Raw genomic sequence first — 17,502 nt, 5'->3', positions numbered from 1 at the left:
TACTTTTCATGAAAAAGATGCTGTTTGCCAGAAACATACACAGATCAGTGTGATTTGTGTATGTTTCTGCATGTGTAGTGATTTTATTTAAAAAAAAAATGTTGTAGGGTCCCCCCAAAAGCCATGACCAGCCCTAGACTGGTCAGCCAGTCCTGGTTCCAAAAATTACGTGGAAGAAAACGAGTAGGGTTCCACCATAATTTAGGAACCAACACCTGGCTGCAGGGCCAGTGCTGGTTTTAAATATAGGAGAAAAAAATTGCGTAGGGGTCCCCCTATATTTAAAACCAGCACCGGACCCAAACCAACTGGGGTGTAATGCCACAGCCAGGAGACCGTATTACCAGGTCTTCATGGCCAAAGCATTCTCACCCCAAGCCGGTCAGGCCAAGCCGGGGATCTGAGGGGAGGTGGGGACCCCCCAAAAAAGGGGTCCCCCCTCTCCCGAAACCCAAGACTTGGTCTGAAGCCCGGGGCTCTTCCACCACACCACTGGAGTGGTGGGTACGAGGATAATAAAGTGTTAAATAGTAGAAAACTATTGTATTTTACAGTGGAACTACAGGTGCCAGCATGCCTGCCATTTGGCACTTGTGGAACTACAAGTGCCAGCAGACGGTCAGCACCCGTACTCCCACTGTAAAATAAATAGTTAACAAATCACAGTACACACACACTGTGTCTAGTAAAACTATTACATACAACTAACCCACTCACACATACGTACCTGTGCCAGCAGGTCGGTCCTCTTCTCCAATGTAGATTCCACGGATGTACCTGGAAAAAAGATCCCATACTCACTTCCATTTTGGCGCCGCTCTCCGTAGCCTCCACGTTCTTGGCAAAAAAAGAAAACGACTTACGCGATCCATGACGCATATGTGTAAGTATATGTTGTCACATATACTTGCAGCTCGCGAAATGACAGATGACCGTGATCATCTGTTATTTCCCACAGGCAGATAGCCAATCAGTGGCCACTCTACATGTAGCGGCCGCACGTTGGCTGGGACCCACGTGTAACGCTAAATTTGGTAGATGAAAAACGGGAAAATCACCCGAGATTCGGCGATGCAAATCGAGATAAAAAAAAACAAAACTCGACCAAACTTGAATCTTAGTAAATGTACCCCAAGGTGTCTAATGAGAAACAGAAGTGCAGTATTGATCTGTGGCTCTATAAGCAGGTGCCACAGGCTGTAGTAGCCAAAGAATTATTACCAGCTGCTGCATGCAGATTAGGATCCATACACATTGCCAAGCTTAAGGAATGTGTTGGAGATACTGATGGACATTTACAAGTATTTTAAATTATCTGTAAACTTCATGAGAGACCCAGGAAGGATTGGTTCTAATAGTTTCCAAACTTGGAGAGACACAGGATGCTTATCGTGGAATGGCCCACGAGGACAGTGGAGAGTCACAAAGGCTCTCCTTAACTGGTATGTCATTAACCCTGAGACCTACCAGCAAAAGTTGTGTGTCTTATCCAACAGCCCTCACACTACTCATGAGTTATTCACCAACCTGCTGAGGTAGTACATGGTGCAGTGGGCAGAGGAATCCAATGCCACAACTTGAGACGCATTAATAGATGTGGTATGCCGTTTTACCATTGGTGTGCAGAAAAGATGAAGGAATGCATGTAAGACTGGGAAACAGCCACCCTGAAGGCAGATGCCTGGTCAGCAGATAAGTATATTGTGGTTTGGCCACATGCACAGAAGCACCTAACAAATACCCGCTCCCAAAGGACTGTATAAACAGGAAAACACCCCTCTTCCACTCACCCCACCCCTAAGCAAGTATCCAAAAATCAGCTGCTTCTAGCCACTAACCACAATGTCCTATACTGGCAGTTATCAGAGACCATAAGGGCCCCAACTGGAGAGAAAGTGTTTTGGCTGCAGGAAAATAGAACACTATAGGATGAACTGTCCCTCAGCCCAAAAAAAACAGACTTGTACCAAAAATCTGAGTGCAGCACCTTGGCTTGCTTGTTTAACACGTGGAGGTAAGCTCAAACAGACTGATTATGCTCCGTTCAGTACAATGGAGTGTGGTGGAAGACTCTGTAGAAAGTCACCTGTCTGGCCAAAAGACCACCTAAAATATGTGGAGGTGCCAGCAGCCAGCCCAAGTGGAACCCCTGCAGAGAGGAGGACAGGAAGACTCTGGTGCCTTAATCACTGGAGTGAACTCCCACCTTGTTGATTCTGCTTCATATTGCAGGGTTGCACTAATAGAGTTACAGTGGCAGATGGACTGGAGTGTGTGGTGTCCATGGCAAAGTTATATATAGGCTGGGAGATAGCAGGAGCTGTGAGGCACTGCCTTCATGTATGGCATCCCATCTGATGTGGTTCTGGGAGTACATCTTGGTGATGATATCGTGACCACCTTTGCTAATGGCACACCCAGAGTCAAGCTGCCAGACTGCAAATCTTCAGGATGCTCACCAGAATCACCCAGCCCAGAGGAAAATCCACAGCTGCTAGAGATATGCCATCACAGACAACCACCACATCAACCAGCCCAGAGGAAAAGACCACAGCTGTAAGTTCTGCACAACTACTCAGTACACATTTTGCACATGGCAAGAGTATCTGCTTTGCTGCTTACTGATGGAGGGAACAGTAAGTTATCTACTACATAACCTCATTGTGGATCCCAACAGTTAAGGTGATTAAGGAGAAAGTGAGCTGGAATGGAGGAACTAGGCAGTCTCAAAAGGGAGTAGTGGTAGAATGTTATAGTTTTTTAGGCCAAGTTCAGTAGGTAGCTTGGCCTGATTTCCTTACTAGCACACTACATAGACACTGATGACCATAGGCCAATTAGGCAACCCATGTATAGGGTATCACCAGAGGTGCAAACAAATATATACAGAGAGGTGTATGAGATGCATAAATAAGTGATTGAACAGTCCCTGGGCATCCTCTATTATATTGGTTTCCAAAGAGAACTGGTCAGCATGTTTTTGTGTAGACTACCACAGATTGAATGATGTGACCAAATCTGATGCCTATCAGATTTGTGTGGTGAATGTAGGGTCCAGTACCAGCAAAGGTCTCTGACAGTTTTGACTAAGAAGAAACTTTCCAAGGTAGTTGAGCACATGGTGCTCCTGTCCATCTGTCCCTTACTGGTTTGTATTTTTTCTTGTACCAGAAAGTCTTTCCGTTACTCAAAAACTTGTGAGTTGGCACAAGTAACTGAAATAAGATCTGGCACAAGTCACATGATGAGGCAGGAGGGGCCAGATGGGCAGGAGCACCTTGTGGCCTATTTGAGTAGGAAGCACCCACATTTGAGAAGGAGGGGTTGGCAATAATTTGAGCTGAGAAAAAACATCATACCTATTTGTACAGCTGGCACTTCACCTTTGTAACTGATTACAACCCTTTAAAGTAGCTACAACACACCTCAGCGGGAAATGAAAGACGGTTGTGGTGGAGCCTTTCATTTTGAATTTATGACTTTAATATAATCCACAAACAAAGCAAGACACACAGCAATAAGGGTGGACTGTCCACTGGAATAAATCATGTCCGCCAGTGTGGTGGGGGAAGTTTAACTCATCCAAGTGCTGGTCACAACCTCGTAGTGCATACCATAATGAGTATTTGGGCTAGGTGAGAACTAAAAACGCCAGACCCCCAAGAGCTTATGGTATTCAAAAAAAGAGTTAATGCAGGAGGCACCTTCAGTATGAAGGTTTAAGGGTGAAATTACCTTATTTGACGCAACTTTTATTATGGGTTTTTCCAGTGCATTCAGGAACAGGGTGTGAGTGGACACAAAGTAGCTATGTCTTATCTTGAAGATGAAACAAAGCACCTGATTGGCAGGCCGGATATTAAAAAATTGGAAAGTCTGATTTTAATTGGTTGCGCATTCAGGGCTCTCTCTCTGGAACAGCTTGCATTCGTGATGTGTTTTTTTTTTCCAATTCCCATTGTCCCATTGGACTAAATCAGATCCAGCCAGGAACCAGAAGAACAGATAAGAAGTAAATTAGGGAATTATTTTTTCCTTATGATGCCGTTTTTAATTGTTTTATTTTTATTTAATAGTAAGCTGGTATATTTTGTTTATTATAAGGGAGTGTAATAAACAGTGGGGCAGATGTATGAAGCTCTGAAAAGTGATAAAGTGCAGAGTGATAAATGACCAGCTATTCAGCTCCTAACTGTCATGTTACAGGCTGTGTTGGAAAAATGACAGTTGGGAGCTGATTGGTTGAGAGCTTCACACATCTGCCCCAGTATGTATTAATTATATTTTCTTATTAAAAGGAGCACTAGTTTATTATTCATACTACAAGGGCGCATAACATTAAGAAGATGAACCTCCTCCCACTCACCGTGTGCTCCTTCTATAATAAGTCACAAGGGAGGAGGGTGTAACATTTATCTATTTTTCAACATTTTGTTTATTTATTTGTCCATCAAATAGCTGGATGTAATAGTCATCGATTTGGAGGGTGACAAATAAAATAACAGCATGGGTTTGCCACTTAAATTATTGCAACTCTTGCATGCATGTGATAGCTAGCTCATGGTGGTGGGGAACTGATAAGGCACACTTTTTTTGGACAGGCAAAAAATTAAATTATTTCTGAAAGTATAAAACATGTGGAGGCAACATGCTGCTCAAAATGTACAAACGGCTGTAACTAGGGATGTGTAACTGGTGCCGAAATCGGTATGAAATCCCAGCAGTCGGGATGCCTGCTGTCAATATTCCTCATGCTTAGGATCCCTACCCCCTTGTCCTCCTAACCCTAACACTAACCCTCCCCACACATCATCCTGACCCTTCCCGTTAGTGCCTAAACCTAACCCTCCCCCGTTACTGCCGAAACCTAACCCCTCCCAGTGGTGCCTAACCCACCCCTGGGGGTACCTTACCCTAACCTCCCCCTCCCCTAGCCTAACCTAACCCCCCCCCCCTGCGGCTAAGTCCTAACCATCCCTGCTATACTTAAGTTCGGCATCCTGGCTTTCGGGATTCCGGCATCAGGATGTCACCTGCTGTCGGTATTCCAACGCCGGGATGTCTTCAGCTGGTATGGCGCTTGTCAGTATAATAACTACATCGCCCGATGCTACCACACAAAGCGAAAGGGCTCTGTGAACGGCACCATTGCCAACCCACGGCCCTTGCCTCTGGCTAGCAGGGTGCCTGGAATGGCACCCTGCAGCCAGCATCTCTTGTGGATTGTAGTGCTGACCGGAGCATTCTGTGGATGCTCCAAAGCACACTGCAATCTGTGCAGCTGGCCAGGTGTCCTCAGGAAGCCCAGTCTGCACAGCACTTACCGGTGCTGCCATCCCTGCGCCTTTTGTGTGAAATCATGCTCAGTGAGCGGGGTCAGGACATGGCACACAGTTTGTAAAAGCCGCTGATCATCAGTTTTCTAAACGCAATAGAAATTAATACTAAAGCAAACATCTTTAGCATTCATTCCTATTGCCATTTTAAAAATATCTGTCAAAATGCGGCCTGTTATCGGCCGCTACTCACCTTTGCGTTGGCGTCCTTGGGCTTAGGTGTTCAGTCGCTGGCAGTGGAGGTGAGAGGTGACTGAGTATTCACCCCGGGGTCTGCTAGGCCTTTCGTGCATGCGTCCTGGTTCCCGTGGTAGCAGGCATGGGCCAGCAATGTTGGTCCATATCACCTGACTGATCCTCTGATCCAGCTGATCCTCTGGTCCAATGACCAACTGTCTTGGGGTATTTAGGCTTGACTCCAGGAAAAGGAAGTTGCCTGATCAACTTAATTTAATCATTTACTTCAAGTCTTCAGTGTTCCAGTGACTGTTTTCAACTTCCAGTGAATTACAGTGATTCTCTCTAAAGTGTTCAGTTCAGCTTTTATTGTTGCTGAATCCCTGTGTTAAATTTATTTGCTCTCATGCTGAATTCAGGTGTCCTGTCCAGGTCTCTCCCTGTGTTACATGTTTCAGCTGTTTTTACCAGTATTCTGAGTTTCCCTTCTCATGCTGATTTTCTTGTGTTACATGTCCAGCTCTTTCCCTGTGTTTCTCAGAGCAAATCAACGTCTGGGTCTCTAGCAATTCTCAGTACATGCCTGTGTCCACATTTCCCTGAGTTTCTCAGTGCAAGTCAGCGTCTGGATCTCTAGCAATTCTCAGTACACTCATGTGTCCACATCTCTGTGTTTCATTATAGCAAGTCAGTCTCAGGATCTCCTGTGTCTCCCAGAGCAAGCCTACATCTGGTTAATTTCCAACATTTCCAGTACCAGTCCATTTCCAGTGTTTCCCAGTGCCATCCCATTTATACTAAATCCCAGTTTTGTTTCATTGCTAGTAATCTCCAGCGTTACAACAGCTTTTAGAAACTCCCAGTGTTATTACATTTTCCAATAATTCTCAGTGTTATTTTCTAGTATTACATCCCTGTCTTCTGCCACTCCCTGGTAACTGTCCAGAGGGCCGTGACCTGCCCACTTGGTGCGGCGAAACCCAAATCCCAATAGGAGGGGTCACTGGTGAAGACTACCAATTAGGTTAGACTGCGCCTCTGGGCAGGTCTAGCCAAATCTGGGTTTGGCCGCAATAGGAAGACATTTTCACTGTCACCCCCGTCAGTTGCTGCTCTACCACCCTAACCCCCTGGTTTTTGGCCTCAACAGAGGTGTCCCTAGTGCCTGGTTGTGACAATATCGGTCAGATCCATTGACAAACCACATCATAGTAAGTCACAATTATTACAAATAAGGTTTGGTGAAATTCTTACATTAAGTGAGGCAGGTAAACTGAAAACACCCAAAATGATCTGCAAACTTAACAATAGTAAAAACAGATTGGAAAAGTAAAGGGAAAAAACAGGGACAAGGTGATCCGGAAGGTTTAGGATCTGCCCGGAGATGAGCAGAAATTAAAGGGAAAATTTATTTCACTATGGTTCCATCTAAAAAAAAGATTATTGTGTGAAGTACTGTAGATGCAAGGAGAGGAGTGTAGGGTAGCTTGGGAGACCAGTGAATTCCCTTTGAATTCCTAATAGGTTGCAGACACTCAGGAAGAACCCTCACTAGAGGCCAATAGTAGGAGGATCTAGTAGATTTCAGACTCTATATAATAACCAATCATACCATGTTGCCATGAGTTCCTCTCTGAGGCCAAGGTAGTTAGGTATCCCATAACCAAGTACTGTAGTACTCAATTCTCACTAAGAACTAAGAGATGACGACTGGGGGATGGAGATCTCCATGTATTTATTGGCTATGATAGCTCTAGCTGCGTTGCTTCACTTGTTATTATTTTAATTTTATTAAAGATCGGCATTAAGTTCAAAACTCAGGGGTGAAGGAGTTTGTTAGTCTTGAAGTCTCCTTAACTATGCTACCAAGGGCATTTTATTAGAGAAAGGGGTCCATGTGCAATCTCCATGCAGGCCCCCCTTGTGCCAACGCATCTGCAGTGAAGACACTGTGCATGCACATATATCTGGAAAAATGCTGCCGCCACAGTTTTCCAAATGATCTCTACAGTGTTGGCAGCAAAATCGGTATATTCAATGCATACAAGGTGCGCGGTGTGGGCCCTCTTGATTCAGGAGCTATTATAGATATGCCAGTGTCATACACCAAAAAGCTGTCATTCACAAATTGGGTCATCAGATGTGTAGGCATGTATCAGTGGTGATTGCACCACCAACAGAAGTCTGGGAGGTTAAAGATAATCTTATCAAGCATGTTCAGGCACCTATACTATTTTGTATGTCTTTTGACCCATGTCTCCAGAACCAACATAGAAGTGCAGCTTGCATGGATAAATCATTTCCAGGCCAGAGCAGGAGATAATTTCCTAGCAGTTCTGGTACATTTGTCAAATTAAATGTTTAGGTGGAACTTCAGTAAGGCAGAGATTCTCAAATGTGGTGGTTGCTAGTGCTGAATATAAAATGCAGAAGTTGGGGGTAAACTCAGTTTGATTCAATAAATTAAAAGCAATTTGAAGGTCAGAAAAATACTTCATACCTCTCAAGTCCACCAGCTTGCCTGTATTTTTAAAAAAAATACTGTTGCACTTCCATGTTATACTTCAGGGGAGGTTCACATTTCTATGTGCTCTCTGAGCAATGTAATAAAGATTCAGCACATAATTCTATGTACATTCTTATTTTAATCTTAAACAGCAAAAGCTCATAAAATCAGTGCCACAACCAAGGCGGGGTCACACAGAATTACCGCAGCTGTAATCAATGCTGCGCATGCGCCGCTTTTCTGAACGTAACGGCACATGCGCAGCAATGATTACAGCTGCGGTAAGTTACAACAGGCAGGGAAAAGTATCTATTTTCTGAAAAGCTGTCATCGCAAAAATGACATCTTTTCGGAATAGATAGTTATGGAGAGGAGGAATGATGAATTCCTCCGGTAATTAGGTAGAACTCCATGCGAGTTCTAAACCTAATTAGCTCCAGAGAATATTTTAGTAATGATGAATACACACTGAGTAAAAGTTCAAAAAGGCGGCTTCAGAATTGTGCGCAAGTCAGCCACAAGTGTGGCTGCACTGTTCGCACAGAAATAAATTTGGATCTTCGCCCTTATGCAGAGTTGCATGCATCTATGCAGCGATACTAGCCCTACCCATTTTCCTGTGATAGTAGCAATCATCACTGTTTGCGTGTATTTGCACCAGTCCTATACCTGGTGCAAGAGATCTGTCTGAAATAAGACAGATCTCTATGTAAACCACACTTGCCTACTTTTTGTTGCTCCTCTTCGGTGGAAGCCCAGAAAGGAGATGCAACTAGCCTCTTCGGGGGTGGTAAAATGCTGCAAATCTAGGATCCGTCCGGAAGGTAATTCAAGCCCTGCCTCTTTCATACGGGCCCGCAATTCCCTGGCATTATCTCCCCACTCTGCCCACTTCACTAGGAGGTGGATGGGATGTGGGAGATCCACCCACTCTTTAGTTGGGTGTGGGGACTACCCGAAAAATCATGAGTCTCCTGCACATTCTGGGAGAGTAGGTAAGTATGACATGCACTCAACTCAACATAGGCCGCAATTCCGCCTACAAGCCAATGATATGCACTCAGAACACTTAACCTACTTATGAACGATTGTTGCTGCCAAGTTTCACCCATTCAGTCGTAAGTGCAGATGCGACTGGGATGCGTATGACTATAAATTTCCTGTGGTTGCCTATAGATACATTTGACCGACCATATGCATCTGCAAAACAGTTTTTCGTGCAACTCTGAATCAGGGACATGCGGTAAGGACAATGGATGGGGAGGCACTGGCTAGTATCAGAACCAGATTTACACACACATACTGTATATGAACCTGCCCCACTTTCACAGATCCCCCACCACACACACACACAGATTCCCCGTAGCACAGATCCCCCTCACACATATCTCCCAATAGCACAGTAGATCCCCTCTAGCACAAAAGATTTCCCACACACACACACACAGATCTCCCCCTAGCAGCGGACCCTCCTCACCTTGTTCTCCTTTGTGTGTCCTCTGCCTGCGTATGCCAATTTCCTTCCCTCCTTAGTGCTGCTGCTGAGCTCCGATGCCTGAGTACTTCGTGGACTGGTCATCCGATCGTCAGAGGTGTCAATCAGGAGCAGGGGCGTTTCTAGAGAGGAGGGGGCCCATGTGCAGTCTCCGAAACGGACCCCCTCCTCTCTGTCCGGCGGCCGGCACTGCACTGAGCTGTGCGTGGCCAGCGCCAGAGTTATAGACTCTGGGCACTAGAGTGCGCCCAAGGTCTATAGAGTATGTGCAGGTCACCGGAAAAATGGCAGCGGTGGCCATTTTCCCTGTACTGCACATGCGCAAACAATGGGAAAATGGCTGCGGCGGCCATTTTCCAGTCGTTTTATTACATCGCCGGACCCCCACGCCGACGTGGGACTCTGGAGAGGTAAGTAATACTATGGGTGCAGGGTGTGCGGTGGGGGGCCCACCTGGACCCAGGGGCCACACACCCTGCACCCATTATAGATATGCCCCTGATCAGGACTCAAGAAAGGCCCAAACAGAGTGAGGCATGCCTCCATTAGCTCTTTTTCTTTGTGTTTTATTGGCTGCTTCATGGCCCAGCCACCAGCTCCAGGCAGTGTCTGAGCTATCAGAGGTGAGGCTGCCTCATCTCTCATCTCTCCCTGTATTTCCAGGGAGTGCTGCAATTTTGGTGAGTTTTGCCTATAAAAACAATCAGGATAATACAAAGAAGATATTTCTAAGTTATAAATATCTTCTTTGTATTATTGTAATAATTTTTATAGTCAAATCTCTGCAGTCTGACAGGGAGTATGACAGGGGAAGCTCTATCTCTCCTGCCTACCCTGACTGCATGCCCCTGCTCTCAATTGACCCCAGAGTGAGCAGAATATGCCAGAGTATCCCTATCATTACACAGGTTCTGTGGCCGATTAAAACCAATTGATATTACAGACTTGACGTCAGCCAGCCACAGAATGTGTGTCTATTATTAAAAGGATAATTTGGCAACCTTAACTTAACATGTCCTGCATTCAGGATTTAATAGAAGACAGCACACTTCAAAACACTGTTATTCTGCGTGTGCCACTGATTAATCTTCAGTGTTTGTCATGGCCCAGCCGGACTTTTCCCAAATTATATGATGCAAGATCACTTATTGCCCAAGTCTGGAGAGCATAAATCTGGTCTTCTCCAGTTTGTACATAGACTCCTAGAATAAAAAGAACACAAGTGCAGTCTATAAAATACGTCATGTATTTCGTAACCTGCACTGGTGTTCTGTTCATTGGCAAGGAAGGGATTTAAAATGTACAGCTTGTGAAAAGAACAGAATCTCTGCACGATGTCACCTGATGAATGCTAATACCTGTACTACTTATATCAACGAGACATGAGGTGCTGAATACGCTGCATAGGTGACCCAGACTATATATAGGAAGTACATAATGTACTGTATTTGATAAGCAAACTTAAAAAAGCAGAGAGCACTGCCCATGTGTAAATAACATGCTGAAGTATGGAAACATGATTTAAGAGGTTAAATACTAATCCAAGGTAAAAAAACAAATTTTTACTAACAACACCTTCCTTTCAGGATAAGGACCCATTTAATTCAGGAGAGCTCGTCTCAGCCAGTGCTGTAATGGCTTTTTCTCCCTGACTTCACAATTGGAAACCGTTCAAACATGCCGTGTCACTTTCTAACATAGGGCATGATTCAGAGATGTATGCAAGCTCAATAGTTTTCGGACATCTCCGATGTTTTTAGATCTGTGCATGTGTAGAAACTGCACTGCATGTGTAGATCCAGGGATACGATGTTGATTGCAAGTGCCCAAAACACTGCAGCATGATTAACAGGGTGGTGAAGGCAGCATCCCAGAAAACGGGTGTGTGTTGGCCCCACTTTCTGGGTATGCCTAAGCAGTGGCGTAAGTTCATCCAAGGTGCCCGGAGGCAAGTTATCATTTAGTGCCCCCCTATCCCCCATATTTACAGCCCTAAGTGGGGTGAATATATTGTGGGTGATGGAGGAGGTGCCCCTTCAGTGCTGGTGCCCGGTGGCAGGCGCCTCCATTGTCTCCCATACTTCTGCCCCTGTGCCTAAGCCAGTTGGACGAAGCTTCACTGGCTTCAGCAGAATATATTTCCCAGCCATCCTGAGTGACCTGGGGCATGCTTGCCGACATTTCGCTCCCTCCTTCCGGGAGGGAGCTGTCGGGCTTACAGGGCTGGGGGCGGGTCCCGGCACATGACGTGGCATTGGGGGCGGAGCATGGGGGCGTGATAGCACGATTGCGTCATCGTGGCTCTGCCCCCTCTTCACAATGCCATGATTAATGGCATTGTGCAGCCGGGGGCGGAGCCACGATGACGCAATTCAGCACGAATCGCGTCACCGTACCCCCTGCTGCCGGGGTTTGTACTTAAAAGTGCGGGGGCGGTGCGGGCACATCGCCGGGGGCCGGGAGGATTGCCTGCCTTCCCGGGAGGTCGGGAGCAGCACCCGATTTTCGGGAGGCTCCCGTCCAAATCGGGAGGGTAGGCAAGTATGACCTGGGGGTTACTCAGATGACCAATACTCACGCAGATGATCCGATGCTACCTCCTCGGACGCAGCAGCAGATTAGAGAAGCCAGCAGGATGCGTCTATTTACGCCTCTGGCGGCATTAGCATATTAGCGCACAGCCTCTGCGTCGTTGTATGCGTACAACTCTGAATCAGGCCCATAGGCCCTGTGTGGACGGAGCCGTGACTCTGCACAGTCATATCTCCTCTATTGTAAACTGTGCAGTTTCACCTCCGCCTGCTTGTCAATTGCAGAGCTGTCAGAGGTGAAATCTCACACACTGCACAGGTTGCTGGTACAGGATTCATGGTTCAGCTAGTGTGATAAAACTATATATTTATATTCTTTAAGAATGCATAGCTGCCGTAGCTTATTCAGAAAAGTAAACTTCTGAGGTTCATAAATACAATGTGCACATGAAAATAAGATTTATGAAGTGCGTCAAGAAGAGACCTTAGAGGCTTACAATACAGTACATATTAACATAACTTCCGTGACCACTTTGCAGCTAAGCCGGATCATCTGTCTAAGCGCTAAGCGTAGCTAGGTGCTCCGTAACACTCATGATAATAAGCATAGAACATAAGAATTGCAATATATATATATATATATATATATATATATATATATATTAAAAAATACATAAATTATATGCCGCTTTTGGTCAACATTTCAGAATATGGATATTTCCAGAGGCATATCTGGTAATTAGAATAGTTGGCAGGTATGCACATTTGAAGAAGATACTTCTAAGCTGTAGAGTGCACTGTACAAGCGATATGGCTGTGGTAAGAATTGCAGATCAGGAAGTGTAGAATGATAAGCATCCCTGACAGCTGAAGGGTTGTAAAACAGTCATACTGATGAACTTTCCGGCGCAGCCCTAGGTACTCACCATCTCCACTGCTCTGGGGTCTAGTTGGCTGGGAGGCACAGACACTGAAAACTGGATCTTCTTTCTTCCCTTGGGCTCCATTTGTGGGTTTGTCTGAGAGAGGCTAGAGTGCACTCCTTGTGGATTCCCAGAGCTCATCCTGTCTTTAAATTCTCAGAAGTCTGCTCTCTGTGTCCTTCTGTTATTCACCATGAGCTGTTTACCTCCTGTGGTTCTGCTCTCTCCTCCTTGCTATCCCCCTCTCTGATGCTCTGTATGTTATTCCTTCACTCTCCTCTCTCACTCTTTTTGACCCCCCCTTTCCTCTCACTTTATGACCTTGGTACCTCCCTCTGCCCTACACAAGTTTGTCTTCTCTCACCCTCACATATAACCAGCCTGTACAGAATGAGTGCCTCCTGATCTATCCTCTGTTAAGTTACTGGAGTTCCCAGGTTGGATCCCACCTCTCCTCTGGCATACCTTCTCTGTACACAGCACCTTTGTCTGCATTTCCCCTTGGTTTCTATCTATTTCCCTGTTTAGCCTTTCTGTCCCGTCCTATTTCCCTGACTTTTCTCTCTCTCTCTAGCATGACTGGTATTAAAGACCTGTGACTTATGCAAACATTAAGCTCCAGCTGGATAATTACACAATGCAGGCTAAAAAAAAACTGTGGTTCCCCAGTTATCGTGGCACTAAAAGGCCCAACATGCCCTCGCAATCTCTGTTACATACATTGACTACACAAAGTAGAGGCAGGGCAGCACCAGAAACTGCCATCACTGAGGCATGAGGCACCAACTACATCTAAAGGTAACGGGTTCACTTATTTCCCGCTCTTCTAACCAAATTTTTCATTCCAAGTGACCCATTTCTATATTTCGATTACTCAGATTAGTTTGCACACGTCACTTGTACTGTTTGTGTACTAAGCATGTTACTACTTTCTGTGTACTAATGGATTGTACCTTGGCAGCAGATCACGGTGACTGTAGTTATTTCTCCAAGTGTGCACTACCATAATACAAGAGTTTATGTTAGCCTGGATGACAAGGGCAGACATTGTATATATGTGTGGTCAATCTAAAGTGTTCAGTATTACTCAGAAAAAAGTATACCTTATAGAAACATCTGAATACCCTAACCCTAGGAGTGCCTAACCCTAACCTCCCCCCTTAGTGCCTAACCCTAACCTCCGCCCCCCCCTAGTGCCTAAACCTAACCTCCCCCCGTTAGAGCCTAAACCTAACTCCCCCTCCCCGCACCATAAACTTAACCCCCCCTACTGGTGCCTAACACTAACCCCCCCTTCCCCTATCCTAACCCTCCCTGGGGGGTGCCTAACCCTAAGTCCCCCCAGGGGTCCCTAACGATATCCCTGCAGCTCCTTAATTTGCAAAGCCGGGTGTCGGGATTTAGTAGTGGGGCTAATGATAGACGTTGGGATTTTGATGCCTATCTTTAGTCCCATGTCGGGATGTGGCTGTCGGGATATCGGTGGGCAGGATAGCGCCCGCCAATATCCTAATTACATCCCTAGCAGCCCCCATAGAAAAAACACACACTATGGAGCGCTGTTCGTTTGTAGCAATATATTAAACAATTTAATGCTAAAGTAATATTGTAACACAATAAAAGCACAGAAAATAGAATTAAACCCACAGTTCCAACAGTGGTAGAACCCTGTGGACAGTTTTGCGGATTACCAATCTTAACAATACACCATCAGTAGGAGTGATTTGGCATAAAACCATCCATAAGAGTGACTCAGTTCCTGATACACTATGGAACGCAATTCTGCTTATACGCACGCACCGCTGTTGCTAATATCAGCGGTGCTATTTAAATGTTTGCATTCACATTACGTACGCAGCCTGACATAAGGACGCCCACTTCCCTTTACTCACATCCATATACTAGGGCAACATAGTGAAACAATCGGTAACATCGGGTAACATCGGACCCATACACACATTTAAGGAAGCCCAGAAATTGATAACTTCTGAGCACGCTATGAGAGTCAGGTAACGCAGTGGCTAAATTATGCACACCCATGCAACGGTGTTGAAACGCACTGGCACGCCTGCGTTCGCCTGACCACCCCCTGTCACCACCCACAAATGGCACTTCCTGTCAATCACTCTGCCATAAGTCTGCGTAGCCTCTGTGTACGCAGTTATGACCGCAGCATCTAGCTCTCACACGCGCACTGTGATGTATACGCATTCACAGTGCAAATTAATTGCCTGGCTGCGTGCGTAAGCGCAACTGCGTTCCTTGCTGAATCAGGCCCTTAGTCAGTTAGGGCCTGATTCAGAGATGTACGCTAAACCCGATGATTAGCGTACATCTCTGAAGGTTTAGGGGCTGCGCATGCACAGGACATGTTCTTGCTCATAGACACCCCCAAACCAGGGAGCCGGGAGGGACAAGGTCAGGGTTTACGTCAGTGGACACAGATCTCCTGGTGTTGCAGCTGCCAGGACGTGGCTAAGCTGTGGTAAGCTTCAGATACCGCAGCCTGACCAAAGGAGTAACCATCGCGACCATCAATCGCAATGGTTGTGATGGTGGTCGCAGTGCTGTGATCGCAGAAGCAGCAAGTAAGTGTGTTTCCTATCGTATATGCAATTGAGATGGATGGTATTGCACAGCCGCTTGTGTGCGGTTCTGCAATTACGTCCATCTCTGAATCAGCAATGCCGACTTTTAAGCAGATCGAGTGATTGTTTGCCAATGCGCATGCTTGTCAGCTTTTTATTGCCATCACACCCGCAAGAGGATCCAATCCCAAAGTGAGTAACAGGTACTCAGCGTTTGGGGGAGGTAACTGGGGGCGGCTAGGCAAATGCAGGCGTGTCTGACCGTTTATATGCCGTTTCATGGGCGTGCATAAATTTAGGCATTGTATCTCCTTTGCAGCATTAGAGCTCTCTGCGTGTTATTAGAGCTGCAGTGTTTGCGGCTGGTCAGACTTGCTGCATGTGCTGCATGGCTGCCTGATCTGCATCGCTGTTACCAATTTTTACGCTGTTGTACGTCATCGACTTAGACGGGAATGAGAAGGCAGCAGTGGGTGTCTCTATGCTCGGCTGTGCTTTGGAAGGCATTAGCATATTTTACCAACTGCAATCCATTAGAGAATGCAGTTGCGATTGCATTAGTGTAACTCTCTGAATCAGGCCCATAGTCAGCTGTGTGGAAAAAAAATGAAGCAGATATTAGTGGTTACTGAGCCAGTTTGTTATATTTGAAGCAGTTAGTCAGTTAGTAACAAACACAATCAGGTCACTGGATCCTTAGAAAGAGAATAAAGATGTGCTGGATTAGTAGTAATTTAGCCAACATTATGGGGGCTGCAACTGTGATCGGAAGCAGGGGAACGTAGCAAATATTTCAGATATCTGCTGTGGAACCCCTGTAATACAACCAGGGGATACTTACATTTTTCCTGCAAAATTGGTTTAATAAATATGTCCCTTAGAGAGAGGCATCAGAAGACCAGGTAAATTGCTGTGTAATATAACTTACTCACTTTCACCCAAGACTGAGGGGCCTATTCATCATCGGGGGCCGTACGGTGACAGCTGCTCTGAAAAGCAGTTGTCCCCCCGGGTTAGTAGTGTAGCAACAGAAGTAGCTGGTTACTTACCTCTTCCCCATCGGCCCGGCTACGCATGCGTGACCCGAGGTAACGTATGTGCAAATCCGCCGGGGAGGTAGGGAGAAGGCAGCGGAGGGATCCGCTCAAATTCCTCATAGCATCCCCGGAACTCCTTCCCATAGGAAGGAGCGGGGATCCCTGAACAAGCACCATCTGAAGATGGCGCTAGTTCTTGCAAGCAAACTCAGTTTTCTGAGTTTGCCGAATATCAGGTGGTCCATTTGGGATCCCTGATGATGAATGGCCTGGTAACCTAAGTATAGGGCTTCCGCATGGTTACCAGGCCATTTATCGTTTGATAAATAGGCCCCTGAGTTACAAATTTAGGTGGAATTCTTTAACTTTGTGCCTGGTTAAGGCTCCATTGGAAAACATTGATCACAGAGATGCAAATGGCACTGAACAAGCCTTAGGGGTATATTTACCAACAGCTTCCAAATCAGCTACCATTATTACTTTGCTTATGGATCTGGCATTGGCATGCACGCACATGCGCAGTAAATGTTGTAAAAAAGTAGCCCATCGGCTACTATGAGCTAATGCCATTCTGGTGCTTGGTAAATCTGACTTGCATAGCACCCCCATAGAAGCATATGGGGGTTGATTTTGCTGTATGAAATGGAGGGACAGCGACAGATATCGGAAATGTCGGCTGCAGGCTCTAGTTGTTACACCTAGGAGATCCAAGTCTGTTTTCAGGGGATTTCCAGCAAAATATCTTTAGTAAATAAACATGTGAAGATACATAAGGACCTCACGGGCACCAGGCACTTCCACTACTTGTGGATTGAAGTTACTGGTCAGCCTTCCAAATTAGGTTATCTTAGGCCAGCATCTTGGCGATTTCTCTTATGGGGTGAGGAGATCTATAATATTACTGTAAAA

At 45.8% G+C, this 17,502-nt stretch overlaps 1 protein-coding gene across 1 annotated transcript in view; it reads right to left on the bottom strand.

Annotated features, from left to right (window-relative positions):
- PPP1R1B (protein phosphatase 1 regulatory inhibitor subunit 1B) overlaps positions 1-13,463 on the bottom strand; it is a 96,458-nt gene extending 82,995 nt beyond the window's left edge. Inside the window, exon 1 of the mRNA XM_088474623.1 lies at positions 12,972-13,463. Within this exon, the coding sequence (XP_088330749.1) occupies positions 12,972-13,109 (138 nt within the window). The 5' untranslated portion in view covers positions 13,110-13,463. The remainder of the gene's footprint in view (positions 1-12,971) is intronic.
- Between the last annotated feature and the right edge of the window lie 4,039 nt (positions 13,464-17,502).

This window comes from Taudactylus pleione, unplaced genomic scaffold (genome assembly GCF_031769625.1).
Source record: "Taudactylus pleione unplaced genomic scaffold, aTauple2 ptg000155l, whole genome shotgun sequence".
Taxonomy (NCBI): domain Eukaryota; kingdom Metazoa; phylum Chordata; class Amphibia; order Anura; family Myobatrachidae; genus Taudactylus; species Taudactylus pleione.
This window is presented reverse-complemented; position numbering and strand designations above follow the sequence as displayed.